Source organism: Cajanus cajan, chromosome 11, assembly GCF_000230855.2.
Source record: "Cajanus cajan strain Asha chromosome 11, NIPB_CcT2T_4, whole genome shotgun sequence".
NCBI lineage: Eukaryota > Viridiplantae > Streptophyta > Magnoliopsida > Fabales > Fabaceae > Cajanus > Cajanus cajan.
Window position 1 is genome coordinate 43,210,695 of NC_138527.1, and position 17,326 is coordinate 43,228,020.

At 32.7% G+C, this 17,326-nt stretch overlaps 1 protein-coding gene across 1 annotated transcript; it reads left to right on the forward strand.

The window, feature by feature from the left end:
- The first annotated feature begins 5,010 nt into the window (after positions 1-5,010).
- On the forward strand, positions 5,011-7,097 carry LOC109801606 (protein DETOXIFICATION 49). Its single transcript, XM_020362717.3, has one exon. It carries the CDS (start codon positions 5,350-5,352, stop codon positions 6,916-6,918), a length of 1,569 nt encoding a protein of 522 aa, XP_020218306.1. The 5' UTR covers positions 5,011-5,349; the 3' UTR covers positions 6,919-7,097.
- Positions 7,098-17,326: the final 10,229 nt, after the last annotated feature.

The following is a 17,326-nucleotide window of genomic DNA, read 5'->3' on the forward strand; positions in this document are numbered from 1 at the left end:
TTTAGAATGGCCTCACCAACAACTGCACAAAGTCTTTTTCAATCACTAATATAATGCTCAACAATATCATTTCAGAATATTTTTTATTTTTATTTATTTGTTATTTTGAAAATTAACAATATATATTTCTCAATTATATTACATGTAACTAGTATTGTTCTCACTTGATATCGATATGGGAACGACTTTGTCGATGAGATTAGTGAACCTCTCTTTCTTTAAATATTAATTAATTTCTTAGAATTAAATTAACCTACTTAAATTCTTGGATTTGTGTTGTTGATATTTGGATGAGTGAAAATTAATTCACTTGTAGAAATTTATTTAAATGATCACTACTATGTGTAATTTAATTATTGTATATGTATATAAATATATATCCTTGCATACCTATATGTTAAAAGTCGACCCAATGTCAACTTTCATTTTACCACTTAATTCACTACTCAACACACTCACTAAGCACACAAGATAGGAGAGTTCTCCTCTTATTTCTATTTTTATTTGCTGGTTGTGGACTTGGAAGAGAATGAAAAGGTGGCTGCATGCAAGCTCCTCATCAAGGCATCACCGTCAATCTTAATTGCCCACCTTTCTTTAGTGCATGCAAAGGCAAAAAAAAAAAAAAAAAAAAGAATCATCACTGCACCATCTCCATATCTCGTTCTCCTAAACATTTTGTGAAGCGTGGTTGTTAAGGTAAGGGTGCTCTCTCTTGTGGACTCAAAGTCCTGGTTGTCTATGGAGGATTCAGCCATGGAATGTTGGTTGCACTCCTTGCATGTATTTGTTTCATTGTATGTGTCATGCATGTGTTGAGAACTTGTTGAAAATTTTGTTTAGATGAAATTTGCTGTGAATATATTTTTGCATGCATGTTATTTTCATCCTTATTTTGCTCCGTTTGATCTTTAAGAGGGCTCCATATACAAAGGTGATCCTGTCCAAATTTTCTTAGAATTTTAAAACAAGTTTTCAAATTTGAAATTCAAACTACAATGAAAGGGAGGTTTGCTGGAAAGCTGAGTTCTCTGGATCAGCTTCGATGTTTTAAGTATATATCAAGATCTAACCATTGGATTTTTCAAAACTCGGTTTTAAATGAAAGAAGACATAACATGAAACAACTTTCATGTTTTACACTTTGTGATATTATGTCGTTTTCAAGCTCTTCCAGACGAGTAAAGGGACTGTCCTGTTTTGGAAATAAGGCATGGCAGTGGGTACTCTTTCTAAATTCTGCACTTTTGTGAAAATCTTTTTGAAAAAAGAAAAATGTTTGGTAAAACAAGAGAAACATAGCTTTCTGGTATTGTAGGGTACAAAATTTTAAAATGTCATTTGCTATTTTTAATAATTAAGTTTTTTGAAACTAGAATTTTGGAAGTGCTCTGTTGTTACTGGAAGATAGCCTGAAAAAAAAATTGCTGGGAAATGCAGAAAAATAATTTTTGCATAAAAGATACCTTCCTGAAAACATAAATGTGTTGGCTTTAAATTGTAAAATGTCTCATGCAAATTGAGTTTGGAAAGAGGGAGAAAATATCCAATCTTTCAACTATGTCAAATCTGGATTCAATTTTACCATGCTAACTTCCATAATTTGTATGAATTTTTATAGAATTTGCTTTGATCAATGGGATACCATTCCAAAAAGCTATTATAATAAACTTCATTTCTGTGTAAAATAGTTTTATATTTAATTTTTTTTACTAATTATCATGGAATAATGTTTTATGCCTTGTTAACTTGTGGAATGATTGTGGTGCATAATGCATTGTAATTGTGTTTAACTCGTAATTGAATGTTGTGATCACTAAGTGTATGATTAGATGAAATTGTTAATATGGAATCATGGTGATTCTCTATTGTTTGCATATATTTATTTTAAGTAATTTATGAATAACTGTGTTAACCTATTGATTTACATTGATTGAAAGATCTAGGAAGTGTGAATCTCGGGCAATTATTATTGTTGCATGCATTGTTTATTGGAGATCAGGAGAATGTAACCTTGGTCACTGGATATTGTTTGTGATTGTATGTGTTGAGAGTGAACTTAGATGGCATTGTTCCATGTCCAATAACATTATTGGTCATGTAGGAGGTTATAGGACTCAGGCCTGAGTCTCTATGATGAATGAGTATTTATTATATTGTGATTTAGTACGTGTGAGGTAAGTACGTGTGGGCTTATACACGATGGACTACAAGGAGGAAGAGATGAGGAGAGTTGCGTGAGGTGATTTGCTTGGAAAGCTAACAAAGTTGGTGAGGAAGGACAAATTGGTGATATGGAGGACAAGGTTCTAATCTAGCAAGGAGTGATGTTTTATGGTCAGAGTGAGACTCAGACTAGGATTGACAATCATTCTAGTACCATGTGTAACAAAATCACACGGTGACTAAAATTATGAACTTCTAGTAAGGAGTGTGTTGAGGAGTCAATTCTATGACCATAGTTGGTACCTAGAAAGATTGTTGTGTATGGCATGATCGTCCTTGGGGGTATTCGCGCTGGGTTGTGATAGCAATTCTCACATAGTCGACTTAGCAACCTTGACTAAGTACGAACAATCATCAATTGGTAAGAGCCCACCATTGTACCGTGGTGAGGGGTGTACTCCCAACAATCATCTAGTCTAAACTTGTGTAAGACAATTAAGTTCGTGGAGTTCTAGTGGTCGCTAGCTAGTAGAATGAATTAAGAGATTTTATAATGAAAACGAGTGTAAATCAAGAGTGAACCGACTAGACAAATATATCATAGTTATTGTTAGTTAGTTTGTTAAAGACTTTAATTAAAGTTTGTTTTCTTCACGAAGCAATGAGACTCACCTTTACATTTTTCTTTAGATTCAGATGGCAGAGTCGAATCTCCACCTCATGCTTGGATGTTGCCATGGTAGATGGACGCCTGATGTAGTCAGGGGCGTCGACCATTTCATTGGCCACATGTGATTCATTGTGATTTCTTTGATTGATGTTGAGGATATGCTAGAGAGTGTTGAATATTTCTTGTGGTGGACACAACCAACTCCACCCTACTATCGCCATGCAGAGTTGGTCGAGATCATCATGATACCTTCTTCGACTTCACCATCATCCAGTGATACCAAAGTACGAGCCTCGGTCCTCAAGTCCTTCTTCTTTTGAGGACAACATGCCAAATTATGTTCCTTGATAACTAGAGATTTTTTAGGACATTTAAGAGCATAATTTGACTATTCTTTGCCCGATCGTGCAATTGGTAAGAGCGGTGCATACCTTCCCTCTAGGCATTAGTCCCTTATCGTTATTTGTGGGTGGGACTAGGGCTAGAGTGACAACATTACCTCATGAGGAGAGTGGGGAGCACATAAAGGCCGGGGAGGACGTGGAGATTGAGGAGGACCCAAAGATGTTAGAGAAAGAAGATGAGGCAAAGAAGGAGTTAGAGGCTTTGGATGCTACTGAGGCCTTAGGAGGAGCTAGGTGGTTGGTAGAGGAAGGCAGTGAGGATGATCCTAAGGAGGACATGGAGGGTGCTTCTTCTTAGGTATCCCATTCTTAGGACCCTCTCTACTATTATCTCTAACATCATCCTTTGTTCTTGCTAAGGGGTTGGGTTTAGGTTGATGGTTGCTCTAAATGTTAGGATCTTCTTTTGTTTTCTTGTATCTGTTGAAGTAGATCTAAGCATTTAGATTCCTTTTGCTTGTATATAATTTTAGTCATCGATTTTCATCACATATATTTTGAAACTCAATCTTTATGTTAAACTTATATCTCTTTTATTTTTGAGTTAAAAACATACAATTTATATTTAAATAATATTATTCTTTCATAAAATATTTTGAACGACTCGATTAATTTACTTTTTAGTTATCATGGTAACAATAAAACAAAATAAAATGATACATTCACATTCTAGTATGTTAAAAATGGGGCATGCCTTTTTATTAAAGGACTTATTTATTGAAATCATAGACAATAGGAGAGGTCAAGGTATGTTTTTTTTTTTGGAAATATTTTAGGCATCACAGCCGCTATGCTATGAGGTGGAAGAAGTTGCATCCAACCTTGTTTTCTCTCGTAATTTCTCTTGATTTGAAAACAATGTTACAAGTGGTTACACATTAAAGTGTAGTTGCCAATGGACTGAAAAAATCTTTTCCTACAAGTGCGGTTTTACAATGAAAATAATTTAGAAAATGCCCAATGGTTTATTTGGTTTGCTTATGTTTGATCTTTAATTACTGTTTCATAGAAATAGTATTATCTTTAAAAGTGAGGTTGCCAATATCAAGCGTGTTTGATTTGACAAAATTTAAATCTTAGTCGTGGTTAAACGTTAAGATGAAGATTTTTTTTTTTTTTTCCTTTTAGCAATCAATGGATCTTGTGGTATGCTTGAGGGCTTTGTAAGATATATGTACCTCATTTAAAGGTTGGGTACCTTGTATCCTTTGTCTAATATATTATTGTCTTTGGGTGATGAAAATAATAATGAAACTTTTAAAGTGAATAAGAGTAAATACAATAAAAGAGATTATTGAAGATTTTTTTAATAGATAATTTTGTATTTATAATTATTCTTATGATTGCAACTATCTAAAAATGGTTTTAGATTTTTTATTTATTATTAGCCACTTACTTTTATCTTATCTATTTTTTTTTATAAAATAAAATAAAATGTACTTTTTATGCTGCTATACATAATAGTGAGTGTTAAGTTCTTTGTCAACGAGTGAAATGCCGACACAACACTTATTTGACACGAGTTTTAACGATAACTCTCCAATTAAGAAGAGTTAGTGAAGCTGCCCTTTTCATAATGGGTCCTCTCCACTCAAAGTAAAAACCGTCTAAACTCAAATCTGCCTCTCGGTTCTTATACATCAAATCCCAACACGTTCTTCATGCTATTGCTATACCCGCCAGTTCAGGAATTTAATTAATATAATAAAAGAGAGGTGAGGTTACAGAAATTAAGTGGAGGAGTTAAATAGGTATTGAATGCCCCATTTAAACTCATTGGAAAGACTACGCTTTTGACCATGTCGTTGAATTGGCAATTCCTTGCTACAAGTCTCTATATAACATCGTGTCCAAGTCCATTCCCTTTCACCACTAACTAATCAATTCTTGGTTAGCAGGCAGGCACCAAAGATACAAAGACGGTCATAAAAACACGCTTAGATTTATTTATGAAATATTGGTAAGGCAAGACCCTATATTTGTATTTATATTTGAATTACCTTTAGTGGCCGTCCGGGATACTCCATATTCCAGATACGTCCAAGAACTGAAAATACTTAAACCCCGACCCACCCCTTTTTAAATACAGCTCTCCCCACAATAGAAGCCATGTGCCAGTTATCATCATCATCTTTGCGTGAGGGCGAGGCAAAGGCAAAGGCAAAGGCAAACATGTCGGGTCTTTTGATTCCCGTAAGCCCAACATTGGAACATGAAAAGCCCCATAAAAGCAGTTTTTCCCTGGCTCTCCACGAAGCCAAATGCATAGCCAACATAGCACTCCCCATGGTCTTAACCGGTCTGTTACTCTACTCTCGTTCAATCATCTCCATGCTCTTCCTCGGCCGCGTGGGTGAGCTCGCCTTAGCGGGTGGCTCTCTAGCCATTGGATTCGCGAACATCACCGGTTACTCCCTTCTATCGGGCCTGGCCATGGGGATGGAGCCCATTTGCGGGCAGGCCTTCGGGGCCAAACGCTTCAAACTGTTGGGCCTGGCCATGCAGAGGACGGTGGTTCTGCTCCTTCTAACTTCACTTTTCATTTCATTCCTGTGGCTCAACATGAAGAAAATATTACTCGTGTGTGGCCAACAAGAGGACATTGCCACCGAAGCTCAATCTTTTATTCTTTATTCTCTCCCGGATCTCGTGGCGCAATCACTGCTACACCCTCTGCGAATCTACCTGCGGACTCAATCCATTACCCTGCCTCTCACCTACACTGCGTCTCTCTCTATTCTCCTCCACGTCCCCATCAACTACCTCCTCGTCTCTGTTATGAAACTCGGAATCAAAGGCATTGCCTTGGGCGCTGTTTGGACGAATTTCAACCTCGTGGTTTCGTTGATTCTCTACATATGGGTCTCCGGGGTGTATAAGAAGACATGGAGCGGTGTGTCGTTGAAGGGTATATTGAGGGGCTGGAAGGGGCTCTTGAATTTGGCGATTCCGAGTTGCATTTCCGTTTGCCTGGAATGGTGGTGGTACGAAATCATGATATTGTTGTGCGGCTTGTTGATTAATCCCCAAGCAACGGTGGCGTCCATGGGGGTTCTCATTCAAACCACTGCCTTGATATACATTTTCCCGTCTTCGTTGAGCTTCGGGGTTTCGACACGTGTCGGAAACGAACTCGGCGCGGGGAATCCCAAGAAGGCCAAAGTGGCGGCACTGGTGGGGCTGTGTTTCAGTTACGTCTTGGGATTCTCAGCTTTGTTTTTTGCCATTTCGGTAAGGCACGTGTGGGCGTCCATGTTCACACGTGACAAGGAGATCATTGTTTTGACGTCGGTGGTGTTGCCCATCATTGGGCTCTGCGAGCTTGGGAATTGCCCGCAAACGACGGTTTGCGGGGTTCTGAGGGGAACCGCCAGGCCCAAGTTGGGAGCGAATATTAATTTGGGGTGCTTTTACCTCGTGGGCATGCCCATTGCCGTCTGGTTGGGTTTCTTTGCGGGTTTTGACTTCAAAGGCTTGTGGCTCGGTTTGTTGGCGGCTCAAGCCTCTTGTATGGTTACCATGTTGTTCGTGTTGGCTCGCACCAATTGGGAGGGTCAGGTCCAACGAGCCAAGGAACTCACTTCCTCTGATTCCAGTGATGATGAAGAAGAAGATGAAGAAGATGAGGATGAGGATGAGAAATGCGCCTTCAGTTCATGCGCTGATTCCATGGTTTGATTCATCTTCAGATTCTTTTATGTTTTGCATTCAAAATTTATAACATGGATTCATTCTTTCTACTAATTCTAATTGTACATTCCGGATAAGAGGCAGAGCATAAATGCATTCATTTTTCCGTTCAAAGGAATGCGTTTTGTTTCTGTTTGCATTAATTACATAGACATGCCATTTCTAAAGCACCCGGTTGTTACATGAGAATAGACGTATGAAAATCGTGGAAGAAAGGCTCAAAATAATAATAATGATTCTAAGGTGATTGGGATTGAGAATATGCCAAAAACAAAAAACAAGGGAAAAAATAAAAGGCGTGGACACTGTCTGCGGATAAGATGGTTGGTGGCCACTGGGATTGCGCGTTTTAATTAGTCGTGGACTTGTGTCGGTTGGTTGAAGACGAAATTAAAATTGCTAAGTCGCACTTCGATTACTCTGCTGCCTCCTTCAGGTGACTTCATAAAAGTTAAAAAAGGATTCCACACCTAAAATTTTAGAATGTTCCTTGCTTGATATCAACCCAAGCACCCTCCACGATGTTTCTTATCTTATGCTTCAGAGGGGGAAGAAATTGAAAGGAATGTGAGAATTGATTAGATAAAATTAGAGTGGAATAGATTCTAATTTACAATTGATTTTAAATTAAATGAGAAAATTAATATTTTATATAATTATTTTTTTATTAAATAAATGTAATAATTATTATTAAATAATTTATTATTTAACTTTAAATTATATCATTTGAAATTAACTAATTTTTTATTTAAATTATATATCTAAAAAATTAATTATGGAAAGGGGTCGAATAATACCGACAGTGGAAGAACTTGATAAAAAAATTTGGAGGGACTAAAATAGTTTTTTAATATAATTTTTATATGTGATTTTCAATTATATTGATAACAAGAAACTTTCATGTATATAAATTAATATTTTTGCAATTAGATTGATGTGGTTTAATTATTTATTTTATATTCATATATAAATTAATTTTAAAAAATAAATGGGTTGGAATTAATCCTCTAAGGCGCATATTCATATATTAGGGTTGTAGAGAAAGCAGGTGGAGGAATGAATGAATTAGTTACGTAGGTTGTTTGGAAAGAAAAGAAGGAGAAGCAGTGTGTCGCTAACGCTGACGCTTGTTGCAATTTGGGCAACATGATACAAGGTGGTACGAGTAGGAGTATGTGAGGGGCAATGGTTCACTAAAAAATCAGGGATAGTGCCAGACACCTGTAACGAGTGAGATAGATGTTACGTTTATTTTGTTTAATCATCATTTTCATATTAGGTTCAAGACAGTGATCCTCCTCGCCGGCTTGGTCAACCTGCGTGTATATATTTATATTCCATTTAAAAATATAATTAATATGCAAGTATCCCTACACTGAGATTTGAAGAAAACAAGAAGAAATTAAAGTGTCTATCGTTACTACAAGACAACGATAAGATAATTACAACGTGATTTTTGTGGGCGGGTGAGAATCATCCCATAAATTATTCACATATATGCGTCAAAGCAATGAACACAGTTGGAATTTTGAACAGAGAGATCATGAAGAATAATCTGGCTAAATAAAACATAGCGACGGCTATCGCTACCATAGTACCATGTTTAATTAGTGTTTTGTGTGAGTCCCACATATACGTTCACTTCGTCTTAGTAATTGTTCTTATCCCAATTGTATTATTATTAGGATTTACATTATTTATAATATTTTCTTTATTATATCATTCATTTCATCTAACACTGTTTTCTTCATTTTCTTATATCTTTCATATTTCACCGTTTCACGGTAATTCAAAAATTTAATAATTTTAATGTACAAATATATGACTTTATAATATTAATTTTTCTTGTTATTTCAAAGTGAGTGTGGTTGGCTTAAAACTCGAATAAAAAAATAGTAAAAGAATAATATTAGAATGTGGGTTATGGATATAATTCAACTTTATAAAGTTAGCTTAAACAATTTGTAAGATAAGAAGGATTGTCTCTCACTTATATATTGTTTAATTGTCATAATTTCTAATCAATGTAAAATTTGAATTTTTTTTGAATATCCTAAGATATGAACAAAAGTTTCACGCAATAAAATGATCTATTATGTTTTCTTTTCCTGTTATTTTAGACAATTGTTCCTCCATTATATATGAAAAGAATTAGATTGTTCCTCCATTAAATATAAGAAGAATCTTATGTTGTTATGGAAGTTAACTATAAATCAATAAAATAATCATATTACAAATTAGGAAACTAATCAAGAAGCTATACATAACAAATATCCTAAATATATGTCAAAAGATATTAACAGTCTAAATATCTTATATGTATATTATTTTGCCACTAATATATCAAGGGCTTTGGTAAAAATGTCAATCAATTGATGATCTATACGGATGTAAGATGTGACTATGTTCCTTGCTTGAATTTCATCTCAAACAATATAATCAGTACAATATGCAGAGTCGCTTAATTATCACAGTATAATCTCATAGGACGATCATATTGTACACTAAAGCAAAATAAGATGGATTTTAACCATTTCAGTTCACACGTAGTAGTAGCCATTGAGTGATACTCTGTTTTTGTTGAAGAATGTGACACTATAGGTTGCTTCTTAGTCTTCTATGAGATGGGTGGAGACCCTAGTAAGACAAAATAGTCGGTCAATGATTGACGATTCATCAGACAACTAGCCTAGTCACTATCACAAAAATCATAGATTTGCCAATTGCAATCACAATGTAACAAAATACCTTGACCAGAACATCCTTTGAGATAGCGTAACACTTGCAATGCAACTCCCTAATGATCAATCAGAGGTGCACCCATAAATTGTGCTAAGATATAAACTGAGTAGCTCAATTCTGGGCGACCTATTGTTAAATAAATGAGGCACCCTATGAGCCACCTGTACCTTTTGGGTTCAAAATATAACTCCCCCTCACTTTTAGTCAAGTTATGGTTTTGTTCAATTGGAGTCACAACGGGTTTTGCACCTAACAAAAATAATGTCTAGCAAATACTTCTCTGATTGATAAGCAAGCCTTCAGGACCACGAGCTACTTCTAGGCCAAGAAAATATTTAAGTGCACCAAGATCCTTCATGTGAAAGGAGTGCTTATGTACTATTTGAATTTGACCACCACATCATGTGAAGAACCCGCAATAATCAAATTGTCGACATAGACAAGAAAAAATAGTGGACAAAGGAGGAAGGGGATCTTCTAGTAAAACATTGGATTGACCGTTACCATAGTGTCGAGTCCAACCCAATGAGAAATTGATGAACTAGTTCATTTTCACGTTCCTTTATCAACGTAACCTTTAAGTCACACGTACACATGCAAGAACATATGATTGATAAATATGTGGCTAATTCGTTCCAAAGCTTACGTAGTCGACCATAATAAGTGACCACCGAGTCACCTTGTTGTTCGCAAGTTGAGATTGTCCTCTTGAGTTTGTTGATACGAGGTCCTTTTTCAATCGAAAAATTAACGCTAGCAAATGTCATCCTATATGTCTTTCACATTATTAGTGAGAGGTACTGTGGATCGAATGGATGCGTCGAGTATGTTATGTATCCAAGCACCGAGCATGGAATTCACCTACACCCATTGAGGCAAGTCAATGGAACTTGTCGTTGGTGTCGTAATTGAGCCATCAAGAAACCCAATTTTGTTGTTTGCCTTGAAAACATTATAGACCGATCGAGCCCATTCTCCATAGTTCCCTCCACGCAAAACTATCAAAGAAATAACAATGCTCGTTTTTTATGTTGGATGCAAATAGAGTGGGGATGTAGTGTCAACACCCTTATCACCCATTATTGTGAATGAGAAAAAAAATTATGATAATGATAATTAATATCACTCTTGATACCATGTCAAAATATGAACAAGAGTTTTATAGAAGAAAATAATCTTTTATATTTTTGTCCGTTATTTTAGACAATTGTTCCTTTTCAATTTGTAGCTCTATTTACTAACTCTTTGTGATCACTTTACTTCTTCCTCTATCTCTAAACTAAAAAAAATCATTGAAAACTACCTAAGATTGAACAATTTCATTCATTAAATAAAATTGACTTAAATTACTAAATTTTGACGAGAACATGATTGTAATTAACGTATAAAATATGTTTGATAATTGCTCAAATTGGATTAAAAAAATATTAACATCTTTGACAGTTATCACTATATAATTCCAACCACTATCCAAAGATATTTGCCACAACTAGTTTTTCATGGTTTGGCTAGGCCCATTTAACCTATCAAGTCTAACTAAATTGACCTTGTTCTTTTTAAGTGTCAAAATAATGAGTTCAATCTAGCCTAACCCACCAAGTCATTAGGTCAAGTCAATTTTGATAACTCTAACTTTTAATAAAGTGATAAAAAAAATTATATTTAATTAACTTAAAAAATATTATATCCTCTAGTTCAAAATAATAATAAAAAATCAACGCAAATTTTAACTTAGTCCATAATCATTTCTATTTTTTTTGTAATTAGATTTTTGGGTATAGGTAATTGTTTGTAAATGTACCGTTAACCCATAGACTTTGTTACAAAAAAAAATTCTCAATCATATTATTTTTATATGTAAAACTCGAACCTGAAATATTGTTTAAGAGGAACAAATCTTGTATTACTCGAACCAATGACTTAATAGTAATGAGATATTGTTGGATACTTTTTTTCTTTCTTTCTAAAATTAATTTTTCTAGAATGAGTTCTTTTAAGTTCACTTTTAAATATTTATTTTTAACTCAATATTTTATGTCTATCAAGCTTTTAATTAATTTTTTGAAGACTAATTCTTAAAAAAAAAAATCCAAAATCTAAAACAAATGTATTTTGTACATCTTGCGTGCCGCCATTTTGAGAAGGTTGGTGGAAAACACATATTTTTGTGGCCGCCCAAGTCTAGCTTAGAATTGGTCTAACACAAATAAAGCCAAAGAATGTCCTCTTCAAAGTTTAATTGAAGTCAATCAGCTCAACGACTTCACCATAAAAATATTTACAATCTTGGTCGTCATTTCACGTCCATCCCCTCGTGTTTCTAATATGCGTATTTAATCCTAATTTTTTATATAACTTCGTTACCTAATGCTCCATGCAATGTCCAAACACCACAAAATGTGCATTGCATGATATAATGATTGGATAATATAATGTTTAATAAACATTAATGTGTTTGCAAGTCCAAGTCGAGAGACATGTCTCATGTTTCACTTGTTTAGGTATGGCTAAATAATTAATTAAATGGATAAAGTCCTTTGGCTTGGAATTTCATTAGGATTTTGAAACCTTTTAAATGCACCACAAGAATGCTCCCATTAATTGTTTCCATCAATGAAACCATCACGTAATCAATAGTAATGAAAAGGAATAACGGGGAATTGATAAAATAAAAAAGTATTATTTAAACGCTACTATGATAAACATGGGGGGAAAAAGAAGATTGATTATATTTCATATTAATAAAAAGAAAAAGAAGGGAAGAAAAATAAAATATTTGTTAAACTTGGAGATGATCAAAGAAAGTTGTATTTTGTGGAAGTAATCGAGTAAAGTGATAAATCACAGTTCAAAATTTTATTAAGAGATAATATACACTTATGTATTGTTTGAATAAAGAGAAAAGTGGAAAATAAAAAATTATTTGAGAAAAGATAATAAATATTTTTAAAAAAATGTTTATGTTTATGATGTTTGAATCGAAAGAAGTAAAAGAAAAAAAAATTCACTTATTTGATTCAGTAGAATACCGAAAAGAAAATGATTTTTTCTTAAAAATTATATTTATCCTTAATTTATGAGATTAAAAGATAATAACAAGGTCAGAACTGTAATTTGCTTTGGTCACATGTTTTTTAGTTTTTTTCTTCGATTTCTTCTTATGTTAAAAGAGGAGTTTTTTTTTAGTAGATCTCACATAAATATTTTATCTTTTCTTTACTTCTCTCTTTAATTGGATAACGTAAAACAACTTTTCTCTATTTTTTTTTTTAAATCTCTATTGAACTTAAAAAAGGTTAATGTTTGATGGTTTCTTGCCGGTGACAGTGGTGAGAATACTTAGTAAGGACAAATTACATAACTACACGATGCTTATTTAAATACAAGTGTTTATAGCATTTAAAGAGAAACAATTGAAGACTTGGGCCTGTTTTTGTGTATTGAATATCTCCTATAATTAAAAGGGCAAGACCCCGAATATTTCATGGCTCATGATATATACACTTCCTTTTATATACTTTTCTTTTTTTTATAAGTTATTTTCTTTATATTTTTTTAAAAAATTATAAAATATTGTAGTTTTTTTATAAATTTTATATTTTTATACCTTTAACTTTCAATTTATTATTTTTTTATTTTTTCACACACTCTTTTTTTTTTTTAATTTTCACATGCTACTAAAATAAGTGAGGTGAAAGAAAGGTAAAAGGATGTATGTAAAAATTAAAAAAAGGAAAAAAATGTATGAAATTTTTTTTATTAAATTAAATATTGTGAATGTAAAATTTAAAAAAAAATTTAAAAAAATTTAAAAAAATTTAAAAAAATTTAAAAAAATTTTAAAATTTTAATTATTTTTTTTAGAAAGGAAGTGTACTTATAGATATATCGTGAACCATATCTCATGTATATATTATTGGACTTGGGCCTTAAAACGAACTACTATGGACCCAAAAATATGTAGTCACAACTATCGTAACACATATCAGATGGGAAATATTATAAAAATCTTATATTTTTCTTTTAAAATAATTAATAAATCCTTAATTTTTTTTAATCTTTTAAGGGCTTTAACCTATAAAATAGTATAGAATTCATTAACTATATTAATTGTTCTAATTAAATTCTTCAAAAAAAATATTAATAAACATTATAAATGGAGAGTTATCAAATATTTTTTATTCAAACGATTTCATAATATTAGATGGAAGTTTTTTATAATTATTGAATGAGTCTCATCATGATGCATTTGATTTTTTTAAAAATGTAATTTAAATAATTCTCTCCAATAATAAAACTCTAAACGTTTATTAAATAATCAGTTATCTCGTATCTTTATATTCAGTTGTTATTGTCATTTATAATTTTTTAATTATTTAAAATTTACATCCACGTTAAATAAATGGTTAATATAAAGTTCACGTTTTTTAATTTTTTTTTTTCAGAATCTTTCTGGCTTCCTGTTTCTTGCCTCTCTGCGGCGAGCGACGGCGAAGGCGAAGACTGTAATTGCCGGCGAGTCGTGGAGGAGGAGCGTGGCGGAGAGGGAGAGGACATCAAAGCGGCCATGGAAAGTGACGGTGGCCCCGGGGGTGACGGAGGGTTGACGGGTAACATACCAATACGCCAAATTCGAAAACTCCTTCATTTTCAGAGAGTAGAGTCCCAGAAGGTTGGGTAACTATCGGGTTACAATAAAAGACATGGAAACCAAGCATTGATTGTGTTTTTGCATATCTCAAAGTTTTAGGCCAAATTAAGAATACCCAGAAAGGAAAAAAATGATTTTGCTGACTCAACATGTGCACCCACTATTCACCTTTTCCTCTACCTATAAGTCCAACCCTCCATTGTACCCCCGTGTTGGTTTTGTTGTGCCTACCCCATTTTCTCAAGTGTTAACCATGGCCATTTGCAGAAGGAGGCCTGACAGGAGGAGGAACTTGAGCAGATGTGCCTCTTCTTCTACTGCAGCACAGGCTCCATTGCCACCTGACCCAGATAAGGTTTGCTTGTGTTGTTTGTTACTACTTTTTTGGATTTTGTGAATGGTTTGGTTGATGAATATTGAATAGTGTTGAAAAGTTTAACTTCAGTTAAGTTTTTTATTTACGTAAATTTTAAATAAATAAAAAATAAAAAATGAAAATAGAAGCGGACAGTGGGGTCGAGGGGTATGTCGTGGGTCTTGGTCGAGGTGGAGAGGAGGGAGTAGTGGAGGGCAGAGGAAGAGGGGAGGGAAGAGCGGCAAATGGCTGTGGCGAGAGAGTTGAAGAAGTAGGGGGAGGGGTTGAGGCGGAGGGAGGGGAGTGGGAGAGGGAGGGGCGAGGGAGAGGTGGGAGACGGAGGGGAGAGGAGATCGTATAATTATAAAAATATTAATAAAAACTTAAAAATAAATAATGTAAAAAATTAAATATAAAATAATTCTTATTTAAAAGACTGATATGACATTTAAATGATATGTACATACACATTAGATACACATCAACTACAGTACCAAAACCCCTCATTTATCAGGAGTACAGTAGCAACTTCCTTTTTAATATATATTTCACTGATATTTATTTTTATCTTAAACTTTATAAGCTTGACACAATAAAAAATGTGAATATATTAAAATATAACAAATTTTATCTTGACTGTCAAAAACAATCATCTTAACTAGTTAACTTATGTTTTACTTGTTTTTTTACTAGTCAACCCAAAAATCACTAATTTTGTTCATATTTTCTCGTCTTATGTTTCTTTTCGTCCTAATCTTTTTCCCTTTTTTTATCTGTCTGTATATAACACAATGTATCTGCAACCTAAGTTGGGTGAGAAACAGATGATGACGCAACATGATCAAGTATAATGTATATGCAAACTCGATCGTATAAAACTTTGCATGTGTGATTATGTATGTATGTTCAGAAGAGGACAAAATGCAGCTTTGATGATCTACGTAAGTATGTATTGTAAGCATGTATGTGTGAATTAATTTACAAAAGAAACGGAATCCGATGAATATGTCCAAAACAAACCTTAAACAATGAATCAAGCGATGGTTTTTGTGATGAAATGAATCTTTAGATGCTGTTTATTGTGTGCAAAAGAGAATGAAAGAATTGGAGAAAGAAACTAGCGAAAAGAACAACAAAACCATCATCGGATTCCAGAAAGACATTGGAAAGTTGTTATTTAGGAACGAGGGAGGGGAAATACAAACAAACTCCTTTCCTGAGAAATAATCAAACCCATATTAGCTATGGAAAGGTTCAAGAACAAGAAAGGAGTATGCATGGGTTTGAATTAAAGATGACAAAAAAAAATTATATTCATGGATAAAATTTGTTACGAACAATGGATATTTAATTGACAAATATTCACTAAATAAAATTATTTAAATATTTATATTTTTATCTTATATTTTTATTATATTATTTTTAATATTTTAAAATTATCATTAATTTTGAGTTTAAAATTAATATCAATTATATATCTTTAATATTTTAATATAATTAATATTAAATACAAATTTACAGTTATTTATAATTATTTTATTTTATTTTTAATAAATTTATAAATATTTATGAATATTCATGGATATTTATAAAACTCAATGATATTCACTTAACAGATACTCTCACAAGTATGGAATAAATAGAAAGTGAATTTTTATTCAATAGGAGTACATGTATCTTACTACCCATCCCTATGAGTTTTCATTGTCATCCCTAATTTGAATATGTAGTATTTTTCAACAAAAAAAAAAGATTAGTGTATTTTTTAAAACCATCATTTAATCAAAATTTATGATCTATAATTAATTTAATTTTATAAAAATTACTTAAAAGTTATCCATATCATAATTTATGATTGATTGATAATATAAATGATATATAATTATTAAATTATTTTGAAAAAAATTATTGTAAAGGTCAATAATATTACTATACATGCTATTTTGATTAGTTGACTTTTTAAATTTTTTTACACAGTTAATATATATACTAATTGTTCAACGAAATTAAATTTTTACAACTTGTTTATAAATAAGATTGGTTGGATCAAACAAATTGAAAGTTTTAAATATAGAATATGCAATCATATGTAAAAGATTAAAAGTAAAAAATGTTTTCATCTTAGAAAAAATAAATATACATGATTTAGCAATCATGTGATTAATGTTTTTTTTGTCAACCATATACATATATTCATAGTTTTAATTTATCATAATATAATTAGATATATATTTATAATCTATAATATTAATAGAGGAGATATTTTCATTTGGTGTTCACATTTTTTACCTTTTGGTATTTTATATATATATATATATATATATATATATATATATATATATATATATATATATATAAAACAGACGTAGGGAGTGCCTTTTTATTTACTGATCTTAATAAAAGATTTCGTTTGTTACGGTAAAAATGAGTGAAATATATGCGAAAAATAATAAGGTGTGGACCTTTAGTTGAAAAGAATTAGGGAGAAGGGAAATAAAAAGAGAGCAGAGTTCTTAAGTAGGGATGGCAAAAATACATGTACATGTAGAGATGGCAAAAATACCCGCATTTGCGGGTATCTGTAGATAAAATCCGTTATCGATAATAAATGAATAGGCTAATTGGGTACCCGCAGATAATGAGGACGG

Bases quoted from the DNA above. Each gene is read 5' to 3' on its own strand.
- LOC109801606 (XM_020362717.3), top strand. From the start codon at position 5,350: ATGTGCCAGTTATCATCATCATCTTTGCGTGAGGGCGAGGCAAAGGCA.